This window comes from Lacerta agilis, chromosome 3 (genome assembly GCF_009819535.1).
Source record: "Lacerta agilis isolate rLacAgi1 chromosome 3, rLacAgi1.pri, whole genome shotgun sequence".
NCBI lineage: Eukaryota > Metazoa > Chordata > Lepidosauria > Squamata > Lacertidae > Lacerta > Lacerta agilis.
Window position 1 is genome coordinate 43,579,857 of NC_046314.1, and position 20,306 is coordinate 43,600,162.

General features: G+C 42.8%; 1 protein-coding gene across 1 annotated transcript in view; it reads right to left on the reverse strand.

The window, feature by feature from the left end:
• Positions 1-3,797: 3,797 nt before the first annotated feature.
• LOC117043606 (protein MMS22-like) overlaps positions 3,798-20,306 on the reverse strand; it is a 69,606-nt gene continuing 53,097 nt past the window's right edge. Inside the window, exons 17-24 of the mRNA XM_033143473.1 lie at positions 19,571-19,713; positions 19,254-19,413; positions 14,806-14,975; positions 10,908-11,125; positions 9,595-9,761; positions 8,734-8,830; positions 6,993-7,160; positions 3,798-4,980 (exon numbers count right to left, since the gene is read on the reverse strand). Coding sequence (XP_032999364.1) covers positions 4,899-4,980; positions 6,993-7,160; positions 8,734-8,830; positions 9,595-9,761; positions 10,908-11,125; positions 14,806-14,975; positions 19,254-19,413; positions 19,571-19,713 — 1,205 coding nt within the window. The 3' untranslated portion in view covers positions 3,798-4,898. The remainder of the gene's footprint in view (positions 4,981-6,992; positions 7,161-8,733; positions 8,831-9,594; positions 9,762-10,907; positions 11,126-14,805; positions 14,976-19,253; positions 19,414-19,570; positions 19,714-20,306) is intronic.

Sequence of the window (20,306 nt, forward strand, 5' to 3'; positions counted from 1 at the left end):
CAGTGGTACCTCGGGTTACGTACTTAATTGGTTCCAGGTCGCTGTACGTAACCCGAAAAATTCAGTTTGCGCATGCACAAACCCGGGAAAAACAAAAAAAACCCACTTCTGCGCAATCGCGGAAACACGTCTGTGCACTTTGGGTAGCGCTTCCGGGTTAGCGGAGTTCGTAACCCGAAAAGTACGCAACCCGAAGCGTACATAACCCGAGGTACGACTGTAACAGTTTCTCAAAGAAAACATACTGAAATAAGCCAATCTGCATTTCTGGACAGCCAGGCACAGACCTATTCACTACCATAAAAGAGGTGGGGGCGGGGAAGAGGAGCAAAAGTTGCCAACTTGCCTGTATATCATAAGACACCAAAGGAGTAGGTGCTTCAACAAACATTTGCAAACTGCCCACTGATTACCAGGGTGTTGTATATGGCATCAGAAGAGCAAGATTCCATCAGCAAATTCATACAAACGTCGTAAAATGCTCTTAGTACAGTGGTACCTCTGGATGCGAACGGGATCCGTTCCGGAGCCCTGTTCGCATCATAAGCAGTCCGCATCCTGAGCGCCGCGTCTGCTCGCCGCACGATTCGGCGCTTATGCACGTCATTTGATGTGCATACGCGAACTGCTGAACCCTGAAGTAACCCGTTCCGGTACTTCCAGGTTCATAAACCGTGATGAACGCAGCGTTCGTAACACAAGGTACGACTGTATATTGATCTGCGGTTTAAAAAAAAAAAAAAGCAAATTTGATTCCTAACCATTTTCATGCCTGTCTCAGTTAATATTTGGAATACTACTCTCTCCAGACACAAAATGAAATGAAGAAACTGAGCACAATAAGCATTACCTATTTTCTTGACGAACTGGTCCATTTAGATATATCCATTTAGTGTATCTATGATAACCTGCCAGGAAAACTATACCAAATACTATTTAGATTAAAAACCCCCAATAAAAATCATGCCTTCTTCCATCATAAAAGGTATCATTTACACCCCCTGGATCTTAGAAGCTTTTGTAACAAGGAAGAGGCTTCATCACTTAATTTGAAATGAAACTCTTGCAATTTAAAACACATCTTCATCTTCTCAACAATAAAAAAATGGGAAATTTTACGAAGTGGATGTAAATATAATTGTGAATGATGGCAATTAGTATGAAATTTTGCAACAATGACCCCCCCCTCTTTTTACAGTATCACGGGCAACCATTTGATGCTTTAGAAACTGTAAGCAATTTGGGGTGGGGGAAGGTGGTGTGTGTGCTAGACTTTTTTTCTTTCCCTATACTAAAGTGAAAATGTATCAGAGGCGCCCAGATTCTTTCAAGTTTACAAGAGGAGCCTGGAATAAAAGTTCATTGAAACATATAGCAATGTAGAAAATCATACAAAATCGAAAGATAGACTTACCATCCAGATGTACAGTGCAACACAGGTATGGAGAATAGAAGCTTCTCGGTGGAAAAAAAGATGGAAAATTTTCATCACAAAAATGGTCCCAAAATACTCTAGAGCAGGCCCTGAAACTATACTAGTCTGTTTCTTACCTTGTCCATCAGCCTGCTGACTACTGATGATGGAAACTGGTCAGGTGAGGTTCTCCACCAAGTGCACTCTCCCCTTGCAGAAAAATAAAATAAAATGGGGCCAAGTCCAATAGGCTTCCCACTTAAAAGTCCCAAGCCCTCTCCAAAGTTCTGCAGATTGCATGAAACATGTATATACAGGAGTGGACTGTAATGCAACAAGAGGAAGAGTGCAATACATTTCACTTACTAGATGTATTGCACACAGCTGTTTTCCATTGGCTACAACAGAATGCTTCTTTCAAGCCTAATTTCAGTTGGGAAGGAAGCCCTGTGGATGCTAGGAAAGGCCTACCCCTCACGTTGGTGATGGATACCGCAGATACCAGCACTGTTGGTTAGAGCATGGTGCTGATAATGCCAGGGTTATAGGTTCGATCCCTGTATGGCGATCCCTGTATGGGACAGCTGAACACTCCTGCATTGCGGGGGGCTGAAGAACTAGATGATCTTCAGGGTCCCTTCCAAGTCTACAAATTCTATTCCTTCTTGGTAATCTACTGCCTTGGAAAATATGACATGGTTGGGGAGGAAACAAGACAGATGGAAAGGGAGCCTTCGTTTGATTCCGTCACCCACTAAAGAGTTTGGTGGGATTCTACTTGGATCTGCTACAATTGTTTTGCAGGCCCCAACTGTTATCTACTAATAACATAAATTGACAAGTTGAGATTTTCAAGTACCAAGATTCTTACTAGGGTCAAACAGATTTGGTTCAGGAGTTAATTAGCAGTACACTTTCTGAAGATATTCTTTAAAAATAGTAACAGCTGGTGATCTAATAGGACCCCCCCCCCACTCTGCTCCAAAGCATACATGCAGGGGCTTCCTTCATTCTTCTATGAAGAATTCCCTATTGCAATGTGGAACATTCCCCTTTATACAGATGAGAATAATAAAGTAATAGATGCACAGTGGACCTTCTGGAACGCAGTCTACTGATGGGCTCCTTTTATCAGTTTGATGTGATCACAGCAACAGCTGTCACACCTTTTCAAAGCCAGATGTAGTTTAAAGCAGAAACAGGTTAAGAAACGAGTCACAATAAAAGGATTTTTAGTTTGGAATCAAATAAGTTAGAATACTGTAGGGTGGTTACACTCACATCAGTCTTTCTAGACATGCAATTATAAATCAGGGTAACATGCTTCTGACCCATACTTGCTTTGAAGCGGGTTCCATGATCAGGAGTTGTGGTCCTGATTTTTATAAATGAATTTACCATAAAAACAAAACAACTTTATAACAAAGCAATGTTAAAAGGAGCATAAGCAACTTTTGGCATCCACACACAAATATATACAACACAAAAATGGATCAATGCAGCTCAGTTTCCATCATTTTTTGTGGGCTGTAGAATCACTTTTTAAGTTTCCTATTTTCTGTTCTGGAAGTTCTCTAGTTAACCAGCTAGCAGAAGACTTTACAAACCTCACTTGCAATATTATTAATCATATCTATTGCATAACACCACAGATATATGATCATTTGTCAGTGGTCATTTGATAGTATTTTGAAAAGTGCTTTGTTAATAAATCTTTCAACTGACTGCTTAACTGGAAACATTAAAAAGTATTTTTTTATGCACTGAGAGCAATGTTACTTTTACATAAACCTTTTTTTAAAAAAATCCCAGTTAAGTATTAATTATTCTGGAAATAATAAAAACTACTCTGTTCAGTTAAAGAGTTTGTTACAATATACACTTCTATTATTTCAGAAGACAGAGGCTTTATTTTGAAGAAGTCTATGCTAAAGACGTTATCTGAGACTCAGGTTTTGAAGGCACCTCACTTGAAGAGGCTTAATTTTTCCTCTAGAAATGGAGGCCTTTTGAGATGAATAAAACTCCCAGGTGTAGGAGCTTACAAGAAGCTACAATGCAGGTTCAAAAAGTCACTTTCATAATGAAAAGAACCTCCATGCTCTGCAATATTAAGTAGCCTAAGAGAGGCTTTTAGTTACTGTATTATCTGAAGTAATGATAGTTGATTTAGGAAAGAGATAATCTGCTACCTTTACATAAGAATACGGTAACAATACAGAAAGGCTCTGAACAAGATTATGGAGAAGTTTCCATGGCAGTAATTGATAGACACACGCACACAAAAAAAAACAGTCTTTCATCATTAACTCTGAAAAGTTAGTTTGGTTCCCTGACTTTGCCGCCAAGTCCATAAAACTCACTACTGCAATTCAAATGACTGTAAGTTGCTAAGATTGTGTAATTTAATGGAAGCGTGAATTCCATACATCAAATAAATTTGGAAATTACAGGGAGAATTATGATAGAGCTCAGAACTGTAGGGATAAAATACCATAAACATTCTGAAATATCTAACAAATCCAATTTACTACATACAAAATGTAATCATACGTGATGCAAAAAAAAAAAGTAAGCAGAGATTTGAATTAAGATGTTTTTGCACCTGCATTCCTTCCTCCCTGTCTTAGAATCTGGTTGAAACATTTTTTTTCCTTGCTAGGGATTCTTATACTGATAATAGAAAATTGGGGTGGTGGGGAGAAAAGGAATCGATGACATTTGTATACTGACCTGGGTAGCAATTCTTATAACTGCGCCAGCCCTTGTTATTCAAGTACGGGAGCGCGGCTCGCTCCACCGTATGAGGAGCAAAACCGTACAAGGACAACAGAGAGGGGGGTTAAGAGGTCGAATTCTGCAGTGCACATCTACACATTTTTAATACAGGGACAACGCGAGGACAGCTGTCACCGTTCCACGCAACACGGACACCAGCTCTTCTGTTAACATAAGGAGGCTGAAGCATCCTGACCTAACCCTGGCCTTGCTTAGATTGAACCCCCTCGCAGCCGCCAAGCTCATATGAAGTGTTTGTGAGCAAAACATCACTCAAGGTGTCAGAATGAAAGGCCTGACAGCCACAGCGTATTGATTCATTAGAGCAGAAAAAACTTCACTGTTAGAGATTACCTTTGCTGCTGCCCTTTGACTATTTTTGCTTTAACAGGGGGGCGGGGGGCTTCAACAATACCTTAAGTCATCAACTTTCCTTTACTTGTTGTCATTTCCTTCTGATAGTCCCTGCTACTAGGATTCAATGGTTTTGCAGTCGCCGTATGAAAAGAGAAAAAGATCGGCGCTACTTCCTCACCCCACCCACGTTGCGTTCAGTATTAAAACGTTACAGCCAAAGGCTGCCAAGGGACAGAGTACACATTTTAAAGCTAAGACAGCATCCACCTGTAGACAGGGAATTGGCAGTCTCCATAAAGGACCAGCATTCCTTGCGATGACTGTGCGGAAAATAAGAATCGGCGTGCTGCTAATGCGTTTCATTTCCCAGCTTCAGTATCTCCATTTGTCCAGCCTCTCTGAGCAGAGATAAGAGTCTTTTATAGGCTTCTCTGTTAAGGAGTAAAAAAACAAAAGTATATAACACTTTAATTAAAACCAGTGTCACGGAGTTTGAGAAATCAGTCATGTCACTCGCAGGTTACTTAAGGGGAATTTGAGGGAATCAACCTCAGAACTGTTCTGAAGCCTTGGAAAATGAAATAACGCGGAATACCTGTGTAAACATGTGCAGAATGTCTAATGAAAACCATGGCCATGCCAAAGAACCAGCATTGGTTGTTTTGAAAACTATATACCAGGAGCAGAGATGTGGGATAGCTCAGTCAGTAGAGCATAAGACTCTTAATCTCAGGGTCGTGGGTTCGAGCCCCATGTTGGGCAAAAATATTCATGCGCTGCAAGGGGTTGGACTAGATGACCCCTGGGATCCCTTCCAACTCTGTGATTCTAACCTTTTCAGCCTGAGGGCCTCATTCCATTCTGGGTGGAGCAACAAATGTGAACTTTTTACACAAACTCACACACCCCTCTGTTCTCCTTCCAAGGAAGCAAGAAGCATTGCCAGAGCTCAAGGGCACATTTCAGCCAGGACAAAAACACCCAAGGAGGATGTGAAGCAAGGCCAGATAAAGAGGCTGGGAGGGCTGCGTTTGGCCTCTAGGCGTGAGGTTTCTCACCCCTGCTAGACACCATAGTTAGGCTCAATCTAACTTTGATTTAATATGGTGCACCTAACCATCTGCATCACTTTTATCTATCCATCTGGTTAAATGGAGACCAGGTGGATATTGTGATACAGATGCGAGTCTGCATCAGGAGCCAGTTTTCCTGGCCAGATAACCCTGTATTTAAAAATTATGTAAGTTAGATAACCAGCAGTTATTTAAGCAGAGGCCGTGACTTGCGCGCCTATGTTATGTCAGTAACAATTCCTTTGACCTTAAGAAGTGGAATCAGACAAGGCCATAATGAGTGAAAGTCCTTAATTGTTCTGTGAACTGCCCTGAAGCCTCCGGGTATGGGTTGGTATATAAATTCAATATGCAATATTATTAATAATAATATAAATAGTTGCAGGACTAAACTGGCTTCTGTTTCCACTTCCATAGCCTACAGAAAGCATCAGCATAGTTTCAAAACCGCTGAAATGCAAGAAAAGCAGAAGCTGTGGGGAGAGGCAAGCTTTGTATAAATCAGCTTCCTTCTGATAAAAGATATTTGCCAGGAGCAGCAAAAATAATATGACTTTAGGTAAAGGGACCCCTGACCGTTAGGTCCAGTCGCGGACGACTCTGGGGTTGCGGCGCTCATCTCGCTTTATTGGCCAAGGGAGCCGGCGTACAACTTCCAGGTCATGTGGCCAGCATGACTAAGCCGCTTCTGGAGAACCAGAACAGCGCACAGAAATGGCGTTTACCTTCCCACCAGAGCGGTACCTATTTATCTACTTGCACTTTGACGTGCTTTCGAACTGCTAGGTTGGCAGGAGCTGGGACCGAGCAACGAAAGCTCACCCCGTCGCGGGGATTTGAACTGCCAACCTTCTGATCGACAAGCCCTTTATTTCCTTCTAATTCTAATTTTTTATTTCCTTCTAATTCTGAGAGCCTGCTTTTCAAGCACATACCAAATACCCTTAGTGCCATATTAGCCTATTACTTATAAATGGAGTTGGGGGACGACACCCACTACTGTATATAACATTTGCATATAAAGCGACAGACAATTAAGTAATTGGGCAATTTATATACTGCATATATTTAAACAAAACTCTAACAGAAAATAAGACAGGGTTCACACAGCCAAAAAAAGCAGAGTCCTTTGCGAAGCGATCAGGCTCTGATAGCAGCTTACTGGCATATTTCAATGCAAAGCATTTAACAAAACACAAAAGGAGTTTCATTTCATAAATCTCATCCATATTTGCTAAGTATCTAGGAAGAATTTAACTCTGGAGAAACCCTTCCTGAACGAAACCTACACTGTATGTTTAAATAGGCCTTTTGTGGAGAGAGTGAACTTCTGTTCATCACTCAGAAGCAACAGTAATCCCCAAACATACCTTTGCACAGCGTTTCTGCCAAGACCTTGCTTGTACTCTGAATTCCTCAGGGCCTCTGTCATAGCAGGAATCAGGCTGATAACTAGAGACTGGTGCAAGACTGCCACTGCTTCCAAGATGCTGTAAACTTGATTATCATACACAGTAGTGTAATCTTGGATAAACTGCCTGAAGGAAGAAACAAGGGCATTTAGTGCAAGGTACAAAAAAAAAAAAAAGATTCTCAGAAAACAAACTCTACTGAATAAATGTGTACTTTTATTTGAAAAGGAGTCCAGGGAGCTCATAGGATCAGATATAGAAGCAGCAAGAAAAGGAGTATGGTAATGTAATATATACACATTTTTAATATAAAAAAATTAAAAGCTAACCACAGATCCAGCAAGTATACAACACTTATTTTTTCAATACAATATGTGCTGGAGAAAGTACTCAATTCAAAACATTACGGCAAACCATAGTTTGCACAAATGACAATTTAAAACGGTGATGAAAATCCCTTTATCCATTTCCGATACCACAAGTGATCTAAAATTCCACAACTGCGTCCCTGGGTGTCATAAGGGAAAGTTGACAAAATCACGTAGAGTCAATGTTAATCTTAGGAAATTTGAATTTCAGAGGGATACTGAGCTTTCCTTTCCATCCAGCTATCACTTGTTGAAGAAGTGTGCTAAATTTAAATGAAATTATCCAGCCAAAATATGCACCCTTTCCTTCTTTGAATAGTTCATCATTTTGATTCGAGCTTTTAATCTGATGAGAAACCTATGTTGGTGACCCCCTTGTCCCCACTTCTAAGTGGACTCTAGTGCCAAAAGAAACGTAACTATTCACTTGACTGCAAGTCTTGATAGCATGAGATAATTCTGAATTTATATTTTGGGGTCAGTGGTCCCCCTAAACTTTCTAACACAAATGCTTTCGTGTTTTAAAACACCTGCTTTTAAGTGTATTTTAATTTTTTTAAATTGAGAATGTCAATATTTTGTTTTTTATTTTTGTAAACCACTTGGAGGTTTCCTAACAATCAAGTGATAAATGAATAAATGAATGAATGAATGAATGAATGAATGACTGTAGGGAGCCCCAGACAAATCCTCACATTCATGATTTGTTCAGACCTCTAGGTTGTGCTGGCTTAACAGTGGTGAATGCAAAGGAACCCCAGGCACAGATTTATGTCAGGCTCCCAACTGCAGACATTTGCCCTCTAAGGCATAAAGGGAGATGGAGGCAGGCACAGCAAAGCCACAGAGCAGAAGGGTAGCCAGTGCATTCCTGCTGTCCCTCACTCAATTCTAACCACATGGGGAAATTCAGCATCTGAACAGGGCTCAAATAGTACTTGCTGATGATGGTGTGATAATTTCACAAGAGGAAAGTCACCCACACGCCATGGAGGTGGGAGGCAGTTCCCTGCTAGGGATGATATGCAATTCTGTCCGAGTATTATCCTAACATGCGCCCCTGTGTTTTTAAGCCTGCAAAGCCTTCTTTGTACGACGGCATTAAAAATCCACTGAGGGTGGGGGAAGGGAATATTTGTGGCTTTGTTCTAAATAGTTTCCCCTTTCTTGTTTTGGCCAATCCACATGACAACCCGCTTTGCCAAGAATGGGAGTACTATAAACAATCAACTTCAAATTATGTTAGGGATAATTAGTTGCTTAAAAGAACATGTTTTCTGTCAAAATGCCTTGCAATCGTTTCAGTGCCAATTGGCCAGTTTTCTACTTACCTAAACACAGAAGTCAGCTGGGTGGCAAGCTCTCCTCCTGACCCCGCTTGGCAGCCTTCTACAACACACTGTAGAATCTCTGTAGACAGTTTTTTAACTGCAGGAAACAAATCACATGGAGCTTTCTAATAGACAATAGAGGAAAACAGCTCTAGCAGACAATATAGGCTTGCTTCTCTCTCTGTGACACCCACACTCACACGCCATTTTGAGTGGCACAAACTTAAACTGATGCAAAAGGCTCATTCTGTTACTACAAGAATAAATTACAACTAGCAGTAGCAGAATTTTCTACAAACTTAACACACTTTACTTGGGAGTAAATGTTTGCTGAACTCTGTGGGCCTTACTTCTGGCTTTTGTAAGGCGTGTGTTCATGGCAGACCAGCACCCGGCTCGTTTTAAGCTGCAACCCAAGAAGGCACCCTAGACTACTCAAATGCCTGACAGGTTTGTGTGGATGTCAGCATGCCTGTAGATAGTGAGCTGCTCAAGGTACAGACCTGTTTCTTTGCTTATGCTCTACAGGAGGGGTAGGCAGATTTCAGACTTGTGGGAGCTACCTTGTTGTGTGCTAGAAACCCCAAATGGAAAGAAATGCAGTTCAAATATTGAATTCTAAGCCAAGAACAAAAGTGAATGAAACCCAGTCCTTCAACACACAAAAATGCACTCCTGGTTATTCCCCCCACCCCAGTCTTAATTTCTGCAGTGCAGTTTAATAGAAGGGGAGTCTGAAGTCCTTGACCACCTCAAAATATCCAGAGATCTACCAGTAGATCCCTTTGTACGTTCTGCCCATCCCTGCTCTAAAGTAATTTTTTAATTAACCCCCCCCCACCAGTAAATTTACAAGCTCACCTTGTGGTTCATTAACCAGCACAAGGCATTTCAACACAGCAGGGAGCAGCAGCTGAACGTCACACATTTCAATGCTCTTGGTCCTCCGAAATGCTTCAATAATGAAAGCAAGAACTGAAGCCAGGCGAGGAGGAGGGGCATGGCCTTTGAACGACAGGTAACTTTCACTGGAAGGAAATCAGAAAGGGCCCCAAAGTGAATTAGCAGTGCCTATCTCATGTTCTTTTGGATAAAAAAACAATATGGCAATTTATTGACATTTGCTTATTATTCAAACAAATCCATATGCCTCTATTTCAGCTTCCACTCAAATACTTTTATATCTACGTGTTTTTTGATGAGGTCACCTCACCCTGAAGATACTATCCTATCAGGAGGCCGATTCTGCACAAAGCTGGAATCAGGCCTTCAGTGTGGCACTTCCCACCGCATATCAGATAGGCACCTTCTAAAGCTGTTGCTCTTTCAACAAGCCTTCTAAAAATCTTCATCCCAGCTGGTACCTATTTTGGAGTTGATTTTATGTAAGTACTGTTGCGATACAACTGTTGCTAATATTTATAAGTGTTTTTTTTTTAATTCTCTGTGCATATATGTGCATGTATACACACACATACACACACAAACATTTATATCCCACCAAGGAGTATATAACCAAGGAACTCAAGGTGGCATATGTGGAACTCTCTACTTTTATTGTCACAACAGCCGTATCAGGTTGGCTGGCTGAGAGGCAGGTGAAGCCCAAGGTCATTCAGGGAACTTCATGATTGAATTTGAAGCCTAGTTTCCCAGGTCCTAGGCCAGCACTCTAACCACTACAACATACTGCCACTTCATAGATACAACTGCTTATATATAAGTAACTGTTTTATATAAGCTATATCTGGAAATTGCTCCTGGGTGCCTCATGAGAAGTAATGCATAAATAAATAAACAATCATTTCTGTGCAGTTTTTCTTTTAATAATAACATGAGTACCTTATATTCCGGCGTATAAGACGACTGGGCGTATAAGACGACCCCCAACATTTCCAGTTAAAATATAGAGTTTGAGATATACTCAACCACAGATTTTCCACCCGGCGTATAAGACGACCCCCGACTTTTGAGAAGATTTTCCTGGATTAAAAAGTAGTCTTATACGCCAGAATATACTGTACTTTTCTAGTGTTTAACAAAATTGGCATGCCCCTGAGTGGTTTCCTAACTTTCACAACTTATTCTATAATAGCACAAGCTTCCCCCGAAACTCTTCACCTGGAGAGAATGGTAATGTCAAATACATCATATCCCCTTTCCCTGGGCATTACCTGATGATTTGCATAGTGGTCTTACGGAGATGCAAGCCTCCTGGGGTGGTGTTGCTGTTGCTGCACATGGCCAGCGAAACAGGGTGTTGCTGTCCAGCTCGAGGAGCAGAAGGTGAGGAAGGGAGGAAGCGCCCAAAATACTGCTGAACTGCATTTCCTAGCAACTGATTCAAATAGGCCACATGAGTCTGAGACTGGCAGCATATAAAGGACAAGCCCTACGAAATGGGGAGAGAACGACACAACATGAGAAATTCACCATTATCCATCTTGCACCTAAAACAATTCCCATTGCCAAAAAGTCTGAATGACCGAGCAAAACTGAATGTTGCTGGCTACCTAATGGGGGAGCCTGGCTTATATCGCTTGAAAACACTACAGGGACTGCCATCAATTTCTAATGCACATAAAGAGGTTTGGGGAGTTTTTAAAAAGACAGAATAGGATTTTTATTTTTATTTATTTTTTTAAAAAATAACCTTGTGAAACTAAAGGTAGAAACACTGGAGAAGTTCCTTCAAATGATCCTAAAAATGTGGTATCAAATGCACAGCAGCATAATGAAGCCCAGGGTGGGGAAGTCCACAGCGTAAGGTTTGAAGTAACCTGTGGGATTTGATGTTTTCGTAATGTTTGAAAGGGAATGCATGCCTACAACTACAAGAAAGATACAAGAATCAAACACCCCCCAAAAACAAGTGAGATGAAAGGCATGCTGGGAGGGGGGGGAGAAGGGGGGGCGTTCCATGGGGCAAAAATTCTCTTGGGTATTCTCTTGTGGCTTTAGAAGTGTCATTTTTTAAAAATATCTGCTTACAGATATTATTTTTATAGTACCGTATATCGCGGCGTATAAGACGACTTTTTAAGCCCGAAAAATCTTCTCTGAAGTCGGGGGTCGTCTTGTACGCCGGCAACATCATGACCCGGAGTTCCGCCCCGCCACTGGCTGCATGGAGCCTCTCCCCGGCGCTCCAGCCGCAACCGCTGCCTCAGCCGCCATGGAGCCCGGGCTGGGCGTGGGCGGCAAGCGCGGCGGGGAGGTTCTCCCCACTGCCCCAGGCGTCGCTGCCGACGCCTCAGCAGCCGTGGAGGCCGTCCTGCGCTTCAGCAGGAAGCGCGGAGGCCTCCTTTGCGGCGACGGGGAGCTTCTCGTCGCTGCCCCAGGCGTCGCTGCCGACGCCTCAGCAGCCGTGGAGGCCGTCCTGCGCTTCAGCAGGAAGCGCGGAGGCCTCCTTTGGGGCGACGGGGAGCTTCTCCCCGCTGCCCCAGGCGTCGCTGCCGACGCCTCAGCAGCCGTGGAGGCCGTCCTGCGCTTCAGCAGGAAGCGCGGAGGCCTCCTTTGCAGCGACGGGGAGCTTCTCGTCGCTGCCCCAGGCGTCGCTGCCGACGCCTCAGCAGCCGTGGAGGCCGTCCTGCGCTTCAGCAGGAAGCGCGGAGGCCTCCTTTGCAGCGACGGGGAGCTTCTCGTCGCTGCCCCAGGCGTCGCTGCCGACGCCTCAGCAGCCGTGGAGGCCGTCCTGCGCTTCAGCGGGAAGCGCGGAGGCCTCCTTTGCAGCGACGGGGAGCTTCTCCCCGCTGCCCCAGGCGTCGCTGCCGACGCCTCAGCAGCCGTGGAGGCCGTCCTGCGCTTCAGCAGGAAGCGCGGAGGCCTCCTTTGCAGCGACGGGGAGCTTCTCGTCGCTGCCCCAGGCGTCGCTGCCGACGCCTCAGCAGCCGTGGAGGCCGTCCTGCGCTTCAGCGGGAAGCGCGGAGGCCTCCTTTGCAGCGACGGGGAGCTTCTCCCCGCTGCCCCAGGCGTCGCTGCCGACGCCTCAGCAGCCGTGGAGGCCGTCCTGCGCTTCAGCAGGAAGCGCGGAGGCCTCCTTTGCAGCGACGGGGAGCTTCTCGTCGCTGCCCCAGGCGTCGCTGCCGACGCCTCAGCAGCCGTGGAGGCCGTCCTGCGCTTCAGCGGGAAGCGCGGAGGCCTCCTTTGCGCCGACGGGGAGCTTCTCGTCGCTGCCGCCGCCTCAGCAGCCATGGGGGCCGCTGTGCGCTTGGGCGGCAAGCGCGGAAATCTCCTGTGTGGCGCGGGGGACGCTCTCCCCGCCGCTGCCGCCGCCTCAGCAGCCATGGATCCCGGGCTGGGTGAGTATACCCCAAACTCTGTTTTTTCACATTAAAAGTTGGGGGGTCGTCTTATACGCCGAGTCGCCTTATACGCCGCGATATACGGTATTTATCTTTCACTTTTAATATTTACTTTTCAATATACTCAAAAAATCTATTTGATTTCAGGGACTGTAGCTTAGACTTAAAAAAACCGGAGTAGTATTTTGCATGTAGAATAGAGCTTTACTGTATCTCACCCATATGGCTTATCTGTTTCATACCTGGGTTATCATTTTTGGACATTTTTCTTATTTTACATTAATTTTTGGTGGGTTTTTATCCCAGCAAAGAATTAAGATGGGTTTCTGTCCATGACTTTTTGTATGCTCTGTGTATTCTCCCTTACTTTCCCCCCGCCCTCAATCTGTATAAGCAGATTTCTTTGAGAGTACTTCCAGAGATTGACAGGAACGGAGGTAAATCACGAGTCTCCTGTCATAAGGGTTATTATTGGAGAATTCACAAAGACTCTTACTTGGAATTCACACTAGCAAAATGGTCAAGCATCAGTAACAACAGAAAAATTTATCATGGCAGGTTCATGGGAATAGAAAAATGGGTGAAATGTTTTCTTTAATTCAATGGAGAATCAGTAATCCGTGCCAATATTGTTTGTATGTCTGCACTGTTCCAACAAATATGAAAACACAAAACTGAGTTTTGTTAGAGAATGCAGTTAGCATTCTGATGAGTAAATAATATGTGTGCCTTTAGGATAAGAAAATCTGCCCAGGAATTTTATCTTGGAATTAATACTACAAATGTAGATATGCATTGAAGGAATAACTAACCAGGATTTGTTAGCTAGTAGCTACAACAGGCAGGCTTGAGTAAACCTGCAGCGAGTGACAATAGTATCCAGGCAATCATACTACTGATGTGCCACAAATGTACCAAAATTGATATATGTGTACAAGGCAGGATACTTAACATCTATGGGCTTACTTGCAAGACCATATTTTGGCACAAGATTGTAGCCCTGGCATGGGTAATGCTCATTTCCATTACGGCACAATCAAATTATAAATCCAAGAGATGAAGGCAGGGGAATCTAGAATCTAGAATCCCTTGTCCTTTGAGTTACCTCTAATTCCCCCCCCCCCCGGGAGCCATCAAAAAGACTCCTATGAGCCACAATCTGGGAATCACAAGGCCTTTAAAGAACCCCAAGACTTGTTATGGTATGATTCATATTTTTTCTGCGTACAGAATGCTACTTGGGTAGAAGTACCATACCACCTTCACAGATTGGCACCTGCTTTTGGTATCATAGGCAGGCAAGTACTCTGGGCTATTGGGGCCATAGCAATACAGATATGGCGACTATGGGGATGTGGTGCTCATCTCACTTCAGGCCAAGGAAGCTGGCATTTGTCCACTGACAGCTTTTTGGGTCATGTGGCCAGCATGACTAAACCGCTTCTGGCGCAACGGAACACTGTGACGGAAACCAAAGCACATGGAAACACCGTTTACCTTCCCGCCTGTTTATCTACTTGCATTGGTATGCTTTTGAACTGCTAGGTTGGCAGAAGCTGGGACAGAGCAATGGGAGCTCACCCCGTTGCACGAATTTGAATTGCTGACCTTCTGATCGACAAGCCCAAGAGGCTCAGTGGTTTAGACCACAGCGCCACCCGCACGGTATATGTAAAAACAACAACAAGCCTCTGTTGCCAGCCATTAGTTTTCCCTATCTATCTATCTATCTATCTATCTATCTATTTATCATCACAGGCATACACACCTGAAGAAACAGAGGAAGATTCTCCCGAATGGCAGACAACATCGCTGCAGGCAGCTCTTTGTCTTGCTGGAGCACAGCATGTGGCAAGAGCAAGTAATCTATTATGCGGAACAAGAGCTGTTGAGCTTTGGAAGTAGCCAGTATGGGTGCCCAAGACTTCACAAGGCATCCTATTGAATAAAAACCCGAAAGACAAAATTGGTAAAAAGAAGAGGGAAGGCATAAACAGGCTTTCTGCTAGGTTGCATTTCCCTTGGTTGTAACTATAGCAACCAAGTGTCACATTTTCACATAACCCACTTTAGTCAACCTGGGAAAAGTGAATGTCCATTCATAGCAAAATGAGTCATAAACTTTGGGCTAATAACGGGTGTGATTTATTTATTTATTAAAAAAAAACCCACCAGTGTTTGGATCTCACAACTTAAAAGTGGCACTGTGTTTCCCATTTTGTGCCTCCATTCATCAAAAGAAGTATCAACAAAAATTAAGTTGCATACGGTGCCAGTTCTTTCCCCAGGACTGCTGCCTTGATTCAAATCAGAGTTCAGTTGCTTTGAAAATCTTTATTGTTGTCTTTCAAGCTACTAGGCTGAGTTGCAGTATTATTCTACATCCATTTCTTTAAGTTTCAAAGGTCTGTCTACACCTATTATGTGGATTACTGGTGCTATGTCATTGCTACACCCTCTTCCACCTGCAACTATGTGTACACATGCTGGAAACCAGGGCTCCGACACACACATAACATAAACAAGGAAAAGACTGAGACATTTGCTGTACTGCAATTGTTAATGTGCAAGCAACACAGCACTTAGGACCACAGAATTCTACAGCCAACCCTTTGTAGTTACTGGTAATCTACATGAGAAAGAATGCCAGCTTATGGCACTGCATACAAACTATCTGTACTTATGTATATATGCTATATCAGGGCTGGGGAAGCTATGACCTTCCTATAGATTGCTATAATACAACTCCCATTGGTAATGTCAGATGTGGTTGATGGGCTTTGGAGCCTAACAACACCTGGAGGGCCACAGCTAAACCACCTTATATAAAACATTTGTCTATAGCAGGGATGGGGAACCTTTGCTGTTTGACTCCAATTCCTGTAATCCCCAACTTACGCAGGGGTTTCGTTCTGGGGGTAGTGAATAAAGCCAAAGTCATGTATAGTCAAAAACACATTGGGTTCAATGGTGGGTGGGATTGCCAAAGTTTTTCCCCATATGCCTGCCCTCTTTCTATTTTTTATTTTTTATTTGTAAAAAAAAAAATTGGTCTAGACCAGGCTTCCTCAAACATGGCCTTCCAGATGTTTTTGGCCTACAACTCCCATGATCTCTAGCTAGCAGGACCAGTGGTCAGGGATAATGAGAACTGTAGTCTCAAAACATCTGGAGGGCCGAGTTTGAGGAAGCCTAGACTAGAGCAGTGTTTTTCAACCTTTTTTGGGCAAAGGCACACTTGTTTCATGAAAAAAATCACGAGGCACACCACCATTAGAAAATGTTAAAAAAATTAACTCTGTGCCTATATTGACTATATATAAAGTAATTTTTCAATTTTTCCCACGGCACAACAGGCAACATCTCGCGGCACACTAGTATGCCGTGGAACAGTGGTTGAAAAACACTGGACTAGAGAGCATAAAGCTGAATGCACACAAGTTAAATGCAACTAAGTTGCGAGTTGCCTGTATCTTTAAGTGGATCAACTCCCTCCACCCTTTTAATTCTGTAACATTATTGTTTGAAAATCCTTCAAAGTTTGCTACAATCTTGCACAGGGTAGCCACAAACAAACCCCAATGAAATCAATCTGACTTAAGTTAGTTGCCATGAAGTTCCATTTCATGGTTTTCAACTGGACTTTGTTACAGCTTCACCTTTGCTGGATTGTTATCAAAGGGTCTAACCGGGAGTATCATGCAGAAATAAATTAGAATGCCCGCTTAGTTTTGCATATATTGTTTTCAAGCTATGCACTGTAATCAATGAAATAGGAAATACTTTTTAAAAGAAAAAAAACACAAGGAGGATGTAAATAACTGAAACCAATACAGATAATGGAAGAGAGAGGGGGAAAAACAGATAATGGAAGAGAATGAAAATAAGCTTTTACAGACGTTATTAATATACAAAAGTCAACCTGTCATCCCTGAAAATAAAGGCAACTACACTAATTTTGTGGAGTGGAACATAACACAGAAAGAGAGCAGACACTTAGCAACAGCTCCAGTGGTGCTAATCTTTTCTTTTTTTTAACTATTCCATAGGAACATCTGAAATAAAACTGCTCTCTTTGACCCAGACTACTATGTCCAATGGTCCTTAACACTGTAATTTACTCTAAGCTATCTCAAAGCTGAAAGACACAATTGTCTGGTGACATATGCATAATATCTGAAAGAAAGTTCTTCTTGTTTTAGTTATTAATTTTCCTTGGGCTGAATCAACCAAGGCTAAAAAAAAACCCCACAAGGACATTGAAAAATAAGTTTAAAAAACAACAATTTATACTACTTACATTGAAGATTCAGGAACAACTGTTATTATCATTATTGTTGTTATTAATTATATTTACATAGCAACACTGGAGATCAATATTATATATAAGAGCAGGCGCAATCTCTCTTTAGGTATCAACAGTTCTGTCCCACCCACTTTTCCTTGATTCAAAACATTCACTCCTCCAGAATCATGTGAGAGCCAAAAACAATGAGCCTCTAAATATTTTGCTCTTGCCTTTCCTCCGAAGCACCCTCACACAAGTGCACAGCTATATGGGATTTAGTCTTTGTGTTTGGGTTCTCCTCTATAATCAGCTCTCAATTTATGTGGGGGTTACGTTCCAGGGATAGCACATAAAGCCAAAGTCATGTATAGTCAAAACACACACTCTCTCTCTGCACCTTCAAATGCTCTACCAAGGTGAGTGCAATGGCAGGTGGATTGCTGGTGCTCCCCCCCCCCCGAAGACATCCCCCTCTCTTTTATTTTTCCAGCCAAGCACTTAAAGCTGAATTCACGCAAGTTGCAAGCTGACTGTACCATCTTTAATCTCAACTAGAATAGCAGAGAAGCAGTTGCCCGTGAGAGGCTCAGGTGACCTTAGTGAGGGCCCTGCTCACGTGCAGAGCTTTCCCCAGCCTTCTTGACGAACAAGCCATGTAAGCAAGTCTCATGGGGCTAGTTCCAGACTTGCCCTTCCACAAACATAAGGGCTCCTTTTCATCCACAGAAGGAACCTAGTTCCAGTAGACACTTCTGATGGGCTGAGCAGGGAAAGGAAAGTGACATTTTCCATTTTTAAGAGTTCTTATATTCCACTTATAACCTTGTAAATGTGTTGTTACGTTTCTCAACCACTGTCTGCCCTAGAAAGTGCACAGGAATGCTATCCATGTATTAGGATCTTCACTGTGCATGGAAGCATGACAATGGACATGTCTGAATGAAGGTGAGAAAAAGGAAGAAGAGGGGAAGGCCACCACCTTTGCCATATTTTTCATTCAGGTGTCAGCAAACTTTTTTAGCAGGTGGGCTGGTCCACTGTCCCTCAGACCTTGTGGGGCGCCAGACTATATTTTGAAAAAATAATAATGAACGAATTCCTATGCCCCACAAATAACCCAGAGATGCATTACAAATAAAAGGACACATTCTACTCATGTAAAAACAAGCTGATTCCCAGACCGTCCGCGGGCCAGATTTAGAAGGCGATTGGGCAGGATCTGGTCCCCGGGCCTTAGTTTGCCAACCCATGCATTAGGGTAAGCAGAAATGGCTTCTAGTGGCAAATTTTTAACACCCCCCCTCTCTCTTCTCACACACTATTAATTAACTATTACATTTTCACACTAGGGAATCTGCCACCAGGATCAGTTTCTTGATTAGACAGCACCACCTGAAGCAGTGGTTCTCAAAGGATGTGGCAGGAGAGGATGGCTAGTGTGGCAGCAAGAGTCAAGGACAATCAAAGAAACATTTTAACATCTCAGTGTCACCCATGGGAATGCTTCATGTTCTTATGTAGCTGTATTGTTTTATACTTTCTGGGTGTCCCAGGATCATATGATAAAGTAATTGTGGTCTATGTTGTAAACGAAGCACTGCAAGGAGTTGTTTCTTTTTGCTTCCCAACCTATTTCTTATTAATAAAAAAAAATATGTGTGGCGTGAGCAAATTCTTATTCTGAAAGTGTGGCCCAGAGAAAAATGTTTGAGAACCACTGACCTAGAGAAAGGAAGACCATGTTTCAAATGTCAGTAGAAACAGTCCACATGATACTTAATGCCCTGGAATGCCTTATAAGGCAGAACTGTTGTTCTTCTCAGTTGTGGTTTCCATACCAAACAATTGGAAGGTGTTTTTTTTAAATAAATAAAAAACAACCATCCCTTTGCATAATTTTATATAGTAAAGGAATATGTGATATTTACCTATAACCCTGTAGGTGAGATGCAATCCCTCCGCAGGTCCTTTCTTTGCCAAGTAGGGTTTTACATAGTTTAGTACATCACCAAGGTATTCCAGTGCCTTTGCCACCATGGCAGATTTTTCAGCTAGTGTCTGAAGTCCACTGTAATTTTTACCAACAGCCTGAGACAATGAAAACAGGTGTGCAAAAAGAATTAGTATAAGATGATGAGTCTTGGTCAATATTTCACTGAAATAAAACAAATGTTTCTTCGAATGTGGGCCCAAACATTGCATTTTCAGAATCCTCCAAAACTAGTATTTATAGGAAATACTGTACCTTAACAAACTGAAAAACAGCATCATTAGGGTCTTGTTTGGAGAGTGAATCATCAACATGAGCCTTTGCAAAGATATCTCTAACTTCTGGAAGTTTTAATATCAATCTTGTGAGCTCGGTTAGTTGTTCCATATAAGCCTTATCTATTGGTTATCATGAGAACATGAAAAAATAATTGGCATGGATTGACATCAAGTTCATGCAGTACAGCTTTGGATTCAACTCTAAACTTCCCCTCCCACCCTTGAGCTGGGGTGCTAATCAGCACTCGCGACTATGAATACAAAGTTGGACCATCAATTTTCAGTACTCAACAGCAACAAAACAAGAAAGGCAAAATAGTCTCACTCTACTGCAGGGGTAGCCAATGTTGTGCCCTCTAGATGTTATTGGACTACAACTGCATCATCTCTACCACTGATCATACTGGCTGGGGCTGATGGGAGCATCTGGAAGGCACTGCACTGACAACAACTGTGTCTGGTGGGTTACAATAAACAACAATTTGCATTATATTCCCTATTGCTGACTTTAGGCCATGCTTTCTACTTATGTAACTTGAGCACTAATTTTCCCCCAGATCAATTCTTCAAATATGTGAAGGGCTGTCACATGGAGCTAGAGCAAGCTTGTTTTCTGCTGTTCCAAGGGGTAGGACCCAAACTTACAAGAAATGAGATTCTGACTAAACATTGGGAATAACACAGATATTCTTTAATACTTGTATATTAAAGAA